The 11012-nt window shown below is 38.0% G+C and overlaps 1 protein-coding gene across 2 annotated transcripts in view; it reads right to left on the bottom strand.

Moving 5' to 3' along the window:
- Positions 1 to 10579, bottom strand: part of LOC107082616 (carboxyl-terminal PDZ ligand of neuronal nitric oxide synthase protein-like) — a 48530-nt gene extending 37951 nt beyond the window's left edge. For both annotated transcript variants that reach the window (XM_015371387.1, XM_015371388.1), the window contains exons 1-4: positions 10272 to 10579; positions 7340 to 7411; positions 806 to 898; positions 654 to 712 (exon numbers count right to left, since the gene is read on the bottom strand). In XM_015371387.1, coding sequence (XP_015226873.1) covers positions 654 to 712; positions 806 to 898; positions 7340 to 7411; positions 10272 to 10376 — 329 coding nt within the window. In that variant the 5' untranslated portion in view covers positions 10377 to 10579. The remainder of the gene's footprint in view (positions 1 to 653; positions 713 to 805; positions 899 to 7339; positions 7412 to 10271) is intronic.
- Positions 10580 to 11012: the final 433 nt, after the last annotated feature.

Genomic DNA, 11012 nt, shown 5'->3' with positions numbered 1-11012 from the left:
GAAAAACATGGGAATCAAATGTGCAAAAACGTGATTCCCATTTAAATCACATGTGATTATTATTTGAGGCACATGTGTATCACATGTGAATTGCACGTGATACCTCTTTTACACCTAATTCCCATTTAAAGCACATGTGATTTACCATTTGAGGCACCTGTGCATCGCATGTAAAAAGAACAAAAAACATGGGAATCCCATGTGATTCCCATTTAAAGCACGTGATTTAAGGCAAATGTGTATCACATGTGAATTGCACGTGATACCTTTTTTACACCTAAGTCCTATTTTAAGCACATGTAATTCACCATATAAGGCACCTGTGCATTGCATGTAAAAAGAACAAAAAACATGGGAATCCCATGTGATTCTCATTTAAAGCATGTGATTTAATGCACATGTGTATTGCATGAAAAAAACGTGGAAATAACATGTTATACAGACGTCTTTAAATATGATTCCTGCTTGAGGGACAGTTTTATTACATGTGAAAAACATAAATCACAGCTGAGTCAGTTATTTTTGCATTTGAATTTTGACATGCTCCTGTTAGTTAATCAGAATACGTTACATTGGTTTCACATGTGATTTTTTATATGTGAAATTTGTTGTATTTTTTCTGAAAGGGTGATCAGATATCTTCCTTTACCCACCTGTATATGGGGTCCTGTGTCAGCAACATGGAGCTCTCGTCCCATGACCAGCCCTTTCTCTTTTGCAACACAAAACCAAACATACAAAATTATTAAAAAAAGAGACCAAATTACTTCTTGGAAACCTGATCAACTATTTCCCTGTGTCTTACCTTCTTCTTTTTCCGCAGGATCACTTTGACATAGTCAGTGGATACAAGGATGTTCACCTTCTTTTTCTTTATGTTCTTCAGCTTGAACTCATACTGGAAAAAAGAAAAGTCATTAACTTTGTGGACTGAATATTTCTGCTGAGAGGAATCGCCCTTTACAAACTAAATAAAAAAGAGAAGGGACCACGCTGCTGGGGGATTATTTTTATCTTCTCCACTGGGGAGAAAATGGAGGAACTGTCAGTTTCTGTTTCTGGTAGATGTTGAAGGTTTCAAAGGCTGCCTTGCCAGAGGGAGGCAGCCATGTGTGGGACACTTTTATCCCTCTGCATGATTAATACCAGATATTCCGCTTTCACTACATTTCTCCAATCTAATAGAAGTAGTGAGAAAAAAACAAAATCAAGTCCAACTTCAGATGATTAACTGATCAGAGGAATTTCTGTAAAATCAGAGGGCAAACATCCTCTTCCTCTCTGCATGACACACAAAGATATTCTCTCTCATCTCTGCTTTCATTTTAGTAAAAAATAACAACTCTAGAGCTGGCTCTAATGAGGCCTTGCAACCTTTTTGGTGATGTTACCACAGCAGACATCAGAGTATTTTGTCAGGATTCTTTCTTCATGTCACAGACCAACAAAAAGACATAAATATTAAAAAATAATGACAAATAAAGGAATAAAAAATCTAAAAAGTCTGCATACATACTGAAAGTTCTGGGGGTATGTGTCCACCATCTTTGAGGATCTACACATTCAGCTCAAGATCAGAAAGATTAGATGAAGAGCACCTTTGAACATCAAAGCTCTGGCCACATATTCTTTACTGGATTTAGGCGTGCATTTAGACTGCATGTTTTAGGATTTTCATGGCCTACAGACACCTAATTTAAATAACAGCCTGATTATCTTGCCTCTGCAGCCCTTAATGGCTGCTGAGCAGGTCATCTAATCATTTGATCCGGGTGTGCTGGAGCAGACTCATATAAAACAAGCAGGACGGTATGTCCAGATGACCATGACTGCTTAAAAGTAGACTCCTCCATTGCTGCTCTAGCTCAATATTTGGGGTTATACTGCTTAAAGTTTGCCTAAAGGCAATCTTAAATCTTTTTGGCTTTCTTCTTGCATATCATCCTAAAAACCGTCCCATCGACAAGGTTGTGGATCACAGGATTCCCCCTCTAGTCAGGCTTAGTGCTGCTTCTTGGATTAATGCTCCCTGTCTTTTTCAGTTGATAGCTATGCTTTCATAGGTGTCCAGTTTTGTTATACCAGGGTTCCAAAGCCTGTGAAAGGTCGTGTGGCTCTTTAGGCCCTCCACACTGAGTACTCCTAATTTCAACCAACAAAATGTAGGAATATATTAAACTTTAAAAGAATTTCTTAGCATTGTTCTCTAATGATTTGTTTTTTTATTTGATGCTCTTTGATGCTATGTTATTTGGCAAAATGTCTTGCCGATTGAAAGCTTGATCTCCTGAAGCTGGATTGATGGTTTTAGAGATTACTTCTTTAAATGTGCATAGTTATGTTAGATGCCTACAAAAAGACCAAAAAACCTTTTGATTATAAAATAAGGTTATAAACATGAAGCGATTTTTTTTTTTTTTTGTCAGGCATTTTGAGCCTGAATAGAATTCCACCTGCGCTGGAATTCTATTCAGATGAGCTGAAGGAAACAGAAATGGTTCCATCTGCTGGCAGTCTGTCTGTCTGTCTGTCTGTCTGTCTGTCTGTCTGTCTGTCTGTCAATGTGTTTGTATTTAGACTATAGAGACTAAATTACACTGCAAAAATTTAAGTCTAAGTAAGTCAAATTCTCTTAAAATAAGTGCATTCTTTTTCTTTAATTGAACAGATAAGTGAGACACTTTACCATCGAAATGAAATCATTTACATTTAAAATAAGAGAAAAAGAACTGCAGACTCTTATTTCAAATGTATAATATCTAATCTTATGTTAGGGTAAAAATCTGAATCTAAATTATTTGATTTACTCTTGGAGGAAATTCTCTCTTGCATTTATAGAAGAGAGAAGAATACGATTGTAAGTATAATAGGACAACAATATAATATAGTAATAAAATAAGTAAAATCAGTAAAATTACTACCCACACAGACAAATGACACCTTTTCCATATAAAAAGTATAAAATGAGATATAAGAATAAAATAAAATAAGGTTGACATTATATAGAATCAACAGTATTTACAATTTACACTGCTGCTCAGAATCAAATAATTATTGTGCAATACTCATGTCATTACCGATCACCTTATCTAACTCAAATTAAGTGTTAACACACTTATTTTAAGAAATTTTGACTCAATTTTAAATCATTTTTCAGTGTAGCATTGCTATCACTAGTATCAGTATTAATAAGGACATTTACTCACCACATCTGAATACCTTTAGCTCCAGCTTCAGTGAAAACCAACATTCATAATGCATTCCCAGTGCTGTTCCAGTCAGAATCTAATACTTTTTTAGTATTTTTCATTTTGGATCTTAAACCTTCCTTCATTATTTCCACACTTTACTGGAATGTGCTAACTGGCTTAGCCACAGTAGGCTTTTTCTATGTTTAAGCTTTGTTTATACTAGACAATTGGGGATCGATCTGCATTTGGAGCAACCTTTACCCTCCTACCTCCTTTCTTATATATACTCATAGGGCTATATTTACTAAGAAACTGAGCCAAAACAAAGCTTAAAACATGAAAACATTCAGAAAACTTTGTATGCAACCGGAGTGAGTTACTGGCGTTTAAACTTAATGAATATGAAATACGTTAACATTTTCAGTGCTTTCAACTCATTCTGCTTTTATTTTTCTACACACAGTTGTTCACAGTTGTTTCAGAGTCTTTGCGGGTGCTGTTTTATAATTCTTCTTTACTTATGTATTTTTTATATCATTGTAAAGAGAAAAGGAGATTTTTGAATTAAATGAAGCACAATTTTGTTACTTATTAGATGACTTCTGAAAGCAATTAAGCTGCACTGGATTCAATTAAGGGATCTGAATTCAAAGGCCAATGGCTTAGATCCATCATAAAAAAAAAAAAACTAAGAATGATGAAAGAAGAGCATTTTTTCCATCTGCTTTACAATGTGTGATACTGAGCAGTAGAGTTTTAGCATTTCAAAATGTGTACATCTGATAGAGATCAGCCTATACAGGTTTTTGAAGGCCAATAATTTTGACATTGACCGTTCCCTGATTCTTGGAGATATTTTCATGATATGAGTAGCACAGTTATAAATAAACAAATGTCACACAAGTCTCAAATTAATCAAAAAATAAACATTTATTGACAATTTAAACTAAATATAATCAATAATAGAAAATGGAGGGGAGCAGCAATAGAGAAGTGGGGGTGGAACAGTGTAAATACAGGGGTTTCATGGTAGAATTAAAGGAATAGTACACCCAAAACATGATTAGCCTTCATTTTCTACTCACCCCCATGCTGAACAACACTCTGGAGTACTTTTTTGNGTGTTGTTCAGCATGGGGGTGAGTAGAAAATGAAGGCTAATCATGTTTTGGGTGTACTATTCCTTTAAACTGAGTTAATGGCCCATTTAAGAAGTATTTAAACACACAAAAAAATATGATTGCAATGTTAAATTATGTTGCAAAGTTAAAATAAATTCACTGACCTCAAACTAAATGTTACGCAATTAACTGCGTAACATTTAGTTTCTATGTTGGTGGGTGGATTGGAAACCAATGCACTACTGAATCAGCGAACAAGTGCAGGTATTAGCCAATTCCCTACAAGAACAAATCCCCAGTATTCAAGCTCTTTGCTATATGCTGGCAACTTACAGTAACACTTTTGTTGTTATATTTTGGGATCCAGGCCCTCTAGAAACTTTTATTTTTTAGAAAAGCAACTAGAAACATATCTAGTGACGTTTTTCTGTGCCGTTGTCAAGTTGTAGCAACTTTACATGAAAGCAGCAATCATATTGCTGCTTCGGTCTCATAAAACATGCAGCCAGCTGCCTCGTCCTGGAAGCCCTGCATGCAGTCAGAGCAAAGACAAGCAGAGAGGAGCTCTGCTCTGTTTTCCACAGCTAATGTATAGCACAAGGGCAAAACTAACAATGTGTCTTCACACATCAAATTCCAATAATTAGATGTATGCAGTTAGGATTCAGGCAATTTATTAAAAATTCATACATTGTTTTATAAAGTAAGGTCAACATATGTTGCATTTTTAAAAATGCGGGTAAAAAAATCTATAGGAAACCCTCCTAGTTAAAAATTATATCAACCTTTCTCTCTAAAGCATCCTGGCTTTAGGTAATCTTTTATTAACATGAATGTGGTAGAAAAACAGAGATGATGTCATGTTCTGGCCTGTTTGCTCTCCCTTAATTAGTCATTCCTTTCACCTGTCGTTTTCCCTCCCTGCCTCTATTATAATTTATTCCTCTGACCCGTTTCCTCTGGTTTATATTCAGTTCAGCCTGAGCATTCAGGGCCAGATCATTACTTGTCTTTCTGTTAGTCTGAGTTTTTGCCTTGGTTCATGTCCTGGATCCTGGCAGCCAGTGGAAAGAGGGTTTTGTGTTTGTCTCGTCTCCTGATGGTCCACTGTTCCTCCCCCACGGAGTCCTCTGGATTTTTGGCTCTATATGTGGGGAGGTTCAGTTTTTATCTCTGTAAGCCTGGCTCCAGGGAGGAGACCAGTTTAAAGTCCTGCATCAAGTTCTGGTTCCACGTCCTGTCTTGGCTACCCTCTTCCTCTGAGCCTGCTCATCTGCACCTGATCCTGTCTGCTCCTGTGCGTGACCGTCTGGTCATGCTTCGGAACTCTCTCAGACTCTGAACCCGCCTAGGAGCTCTACTGTATGATGTCTGGAAGCCTGGATCCTGCCACCTGTCTGTTCCTGCCTGATCTGGATCCTGTTCTGTCTGTTCTGGATCCCTTCCAGGATCAGCTTTCCTGCATGACCTCTGGGACTGCTGGGGACATCTTGGACTGGACTGTTAAACCAGGTAAGTGACCAACTCAGATAATCATCTTCTGTCAGATGATCATGGTCACTTACCTGTGTTTCTCCCACTACAGAGTATCTGAGATTGGGCGGTTTAGTTTAGTTTTTTCATTTAATAAACCTTTTGAACTTTCCTACTGACTGTCTCTCCTTGAATACTGGGTCCATCTGTCCTCAGTTCATGACAGATGATTGTTTGCTGAACACCAGGTGAAGGTGTTCTATGAGTAAAAAAAAAAGAAAACCAGAAAACTGGAATTTTTCTGTCTATAAACCGTCAACCTGTGTTTGTGACATGTGCTCTCATCCAGTTAATCCATCATGTAGCTGTGTGGGAGTTTCAACAAGCATCCAGGGTTCTATACATGCAGGTGAAGGACATGGGGTGCGTGCGAGTCCGTGTCCGTTGTTCCCCATAAACTGGGCCAGGAGGACCATCCATCTCACAACACAGTGCTGTCAGAGGGAGATGAAGTGGAACAGAGGGAGTGTTCACGTTTTCACGCACATCTGCCTGAAACCAATTCACAAGGACCGTTCCGCCTCAAGATGAGGCGGCTCGGCTTCAGTCCTCCTGTGGGAGTTTTAAGGACACCTCACCTTTTGAATATTCAGTCTGTGTGATCTTGGTGCGTGCAGAGTGAGAGAATCATAGCTGCAACACTGCTTCTTTCATAGGCAAGCTTTGAGTTATCACATTTTTGTCATTTTGGAGAATCTTTTTTCACATGTTTCTTTGTTTGCTTTACAAAAGAAGGCACCAAATCCAAGCATTTAATAAAAAAAGTAAAATAAAATGCTCTTTTCCACACAGATGGAAAATGCATGTTGAGCCAGAAAGCTCTTGAGTGCCTGGATTATGCTGAGCAATGTGGGGCTTCCTGTATTATCCCGTTTTGTTTGAGCAGCTATATCGAGCATGTCTCTTATTAAATCTTCTGCACTATACTAATAATGTCTCTGCAGAGTCGTAAGAACACAAAAAAACAATAAGTCAAGTGCAAGACACTGCTGCAGTAAATGTTTAGAAGTAGAATAAAATGGCCATTACCAGTGGTCTGCTGGTACCGGATCTGGATTAAGTTTTTTTTTTTTCTGGGTGTGCATGAAGCTGACCTCTGGGTGGCACAACAACTTGGCTGTTAGATTAGATATAACAGCTGACAGGCGGCTAAATCCTCTGCTCTCTGTGCAGCTGTGTGCCTCTGCAGTGCTTCGTGTTTGGCAGCCACGTCTTATGCAGGAGAATTTTCAGTTTGTTTGTTTTTTCTTCTTATCTCGTCATAAGATCTTAACCGCTTGTGACAACCCACTGAATCTGACCGATGTTGAGCTGTGCATCGACAGATCTGTGGGTAAAGAGAATGTGAAGCGGTTGCGTCCTAAAACATCAGAGCATGCTGCTGGGATCCGTTCAAAGACGTCAATGATTGACAGCTTGTTAAAGATTCAGATCAGGTATTTTCAGCGGGTTTTGAATACAGTGTCTTTGTCAACAAAAGGCAAATATTCTTACTCTGATTCTCCTCATTGCTGCGACTATCTCCATGCGGCTGCCTGGGCGACCCACCTCCAAGCTGCCTATGTACTGCAAGACAGAAGAGTTTAGGGATTACTTTACGTTTGTGTCACATTATTCGTGCCAATTTTCCTTCTAAATTATATTCAAAAAAACTTTCTTAGCCAGACCGATAAAAGTCCAGATTTTAATAAATAAATTTTCCTGTTCTTTTTCAAGGCTGGGTGCAAGCAAATTCAATATATATATTAAAAAATAATTTACCTACTTTTTCTTTTTTTACTTAACATAGTTTAAAGTTACACATACAGGTTTTTGAATATTAGAAAAACAAAAAAAAACACGCTTAACGGGAAGGTTACTCTACTTTAAGTTAAATTAGGTTCAATTAGAGGGAGAGGGTGTATGAATAATAAGTTTTACTTCATCAGACCCATTTTTGAGACAATTTACATGAATCAATGTTAGTTCTCTGGCTGTATATACCAACAGGTGTATTTGGTGGAGGGTTTTGTTTTTATTTATGTTCAGGTGAATTTAGTAAGTTTGGAAATTGATGTTTTGTTTGGTTGTTGTTTACTAGTCTTTTTTGTGTATATTTGGCTGATTAATTTATTGTTATTTGTGAAATTGTCTGAAATAAATTCCTCGTCTATTCTATTCTATTCTATTCTATTCTATTCTATTCTATTCTATCATGTTCTAACATTAACATACATCTATTAATAAGTGGCTGAAAGGCCTTTATATAACTGGATATTTACATGTAAACATGTTTTATCTTTTCAGGATGTTAAAACAGGTTTCCAGATAAATAACTTTATTTAACGGCAGTCTAGACTTTCCCAAATGCCGTGTCCTCAGGCAAGATTCCTAACCTGACTCCACCAGATGGATTTGGTCCACATTTATCCATCTGGAAACCTTCGGTTGAAGTAATTTTGGGCAGGGGCGAAAATACTGGTTAGCTGATTGGCCTATGTTGGTGATAGACGGGCCAAATAAACCAATCAGATCAACGAAGCATATGACGTAATAACAGCCAGGCTACTCTTGCCAAAACCAGTAGGGAGAAGAGCAAAAACATCTTTTCCTCTGAGAAAAGCCTCCAGAGCAGTGTTTTGCTCTGTAATACTCTGTAATTCCGATAAAACTTGCTCGATAGCCACGCTAACGCTAGTTTCATCGGCTGAAGCCGCCATTTTCTTTAGACTGAACTGTGTCGCTTCTCGTTGCGTCACACCTCAACCCGCCTCAAAGCCAACGCTGATTGGACGTTCGTTTGGTGAACGGCTCCAAATTTTCTTCAACGGAGAGTCTCCAGACTGATTAGCGAGTGAAATCTTGAAAGCTCGCGAGATCAGGATGGTCTCACGAGGCTACAAGATCTCTGCCTTGCATTGGTGAATAGTGCCAAATAGTGCCTTTTTACAGAAGCCTTGTTCTGTCAGCGTGCCCCAGGGCAGCGGTGGCTACAGTGTAGCAGCATAATATGAAATACCACTACTATGCTGATGATCCTCAGCTATCCATCAATCCTCGTAACATTTAACACTAGTGTGTGGTAACTTTTGACACTATAAACCAGTGTCAGATAAATTTAACCCTGATAAGTGTTATATTCAAACAAGAGACGTTTCCATCTTTCTCACAGTGTTCAACTATTATTTTATATTTTTTACTATTTGAATTCAGGGTTCAGATTAAGCAGGTTTGAATGAATATGATCACCTTCTTTTTCTGTTACAGGTTCCATAATAATGAAGCAGCCGGGAAACCGACTATGTTTAAAACCTGCTCCTATTGGTGTTTATTATCATGGAAATTGTTTGAAATTGTTTTCATTATATAATGAAGATGATAAAAAAAATACTTTTTATTTGATTTGTATGAGTATTTTTGTGTTTTTTGTGTAGTTGTGAAGGAATGGGATAAATAAGCATTCTCATCTTCTCATTCCTTTTGAAAAAAACACTTTTCTTTTTCTGTAGTATCTTTTTTCCTTTTGCTTCGCCCCTGTTTTTTATTTATTGTCTTATATTCAAATTCATTTATTCCTGCTGCTATCAGACTCAATAATAATGCACTATAACCACAATAACTCCTGTAAAAACCACTGTGCAGCTATATTATAGTTTTTTTAATTTATTGACTATGCAATATTCTGTGCAATATGCTGACTGTGCAATATATGTGAATATAATAGTCATACAACTACCTCACTGTTGCTCCTTACCTACTACACTTTAATGTAAAAGTCAATCCACCTGTATATAAGCCATCCGGATTGTACATATGACACCTCAAATCTCTGTGTTACTCCCTTGTTTTCTTATTTTTATTTTGGTTTTTCATTGTGTGTGATACATGTACACTTGCACCTTAATCCTATTTATCTTGATATACTGTATATATATATATTGTTTATTCTTAGGGCACCTTTTTCCTCTTTGTTTGCACCTTCTTTAATTACTGTGCCAATATGTGACCACTGAATTTCTACGCTGTGAGATCAATAAAGCTCATCTAATCTAATCTAAATTAAACTTATAAATAAATAATACATAAATAAAAAAATAAACATTATTTCTATGTTAATTAATGCATTATGGGGGAAAAAAGCAAACAGCTGAAGCCTTGACTTCACAATAAAAATTATTAAAACTCATGAAAAGAGAAACAAAAGTATAGAAAATAGTTGGATTGTTTTGCAAAGTGTTTCTGGTATTGAACCATCAGCTTTTAACAACAGCAATCTCAAAAAGTAAATAAATATAATCCAGTTGGAAATTTAACACCTGGTTAATGTCTGACAGGCACAAACATTTCAATGTGGTGATAATTATAAAGTGAGAAAAAATCTTCAGCCATATCTGTTCCCTGAGCATCTTCTCCTCCAGCCTCAGTATCTGTTGCAGGGGGTCCTTACCTTTGCCTCGAAACAGACCCCATGATTAAAGACCTCCTCGTTGTGCATGGGGACCCTCAGATCGAGAGCGTCATCCACTAAATTGTACTTGGTCACACCGGGCATGGCTCCGGGTCTCGCGCTTGTTTTACGACCGCGCTAGAGACCTGCAGATCTGCGCATCTCCTCCGGCTCTCCTCCCCGCCGAGCTCCACCGCCACCGCGGCCACCTCTCAGCTGCAAGACGCGTCACTCCGTGGGGTGGGGGTCATGCGCGGCTAGAGGCGCGCAGGTCGAGAGCGTTTCATTGGTTGTGGAGCTCAATTAATGCATTAATGCTTGGTTCGGTTGGTGCACTTATTGACCCGTTTGGTCCGGTCTGCTCTGACGCACGACGGAGACGCAGCGGTATCCTCCGCCGGTGAGCTGATGACGCACGGATATCAACAAATGATCACTTTATTTTCTCCTTGTAGAATTCAATGGGTTTGATTCGGATGCGATCACATTTCAAACTGTGGTGAAGCATTATTAGAGACTTAATGGAATGAAAGAAGGATTTTCCTTTATTGGTCCATTTTGCCTTGTGTGACATCTAGTGGCCCTTCATGGAACCAACCGGCTGGACCCCAGGGGTCCCTGAGGATCCTGAACTTAGAACTGTTCTAAAAGCAGTTTACACTTTTCTAACTAGAATTGATCCCCACTTTTAAATGGATTTCTCATCTCATTTACCAGGAGTCCATTTTGTTCAAGCTACAA

The sequence above is a fragment of the Cyprinodon variegatus genome, unplaced genomic scaffold (genome assembly GCF_000732505.1).
Source record: "Cyprinodon variegatus isolate N-32 unplaced genomic scaffold, C_variegatus-1.0 Scaffold57, whole genome shotgun sequence".
Classification (NCBI taxonomy): Eukaryota; Metazoa; Chordata; class Actinopteri; order Cyprinodontiformes; family Cyprinodontidae; genus Cyprinodon; species Cyprinodon variegatus.
This window is presented reverse-complemented; position numbering and strand designations above follow the sequence as displayed.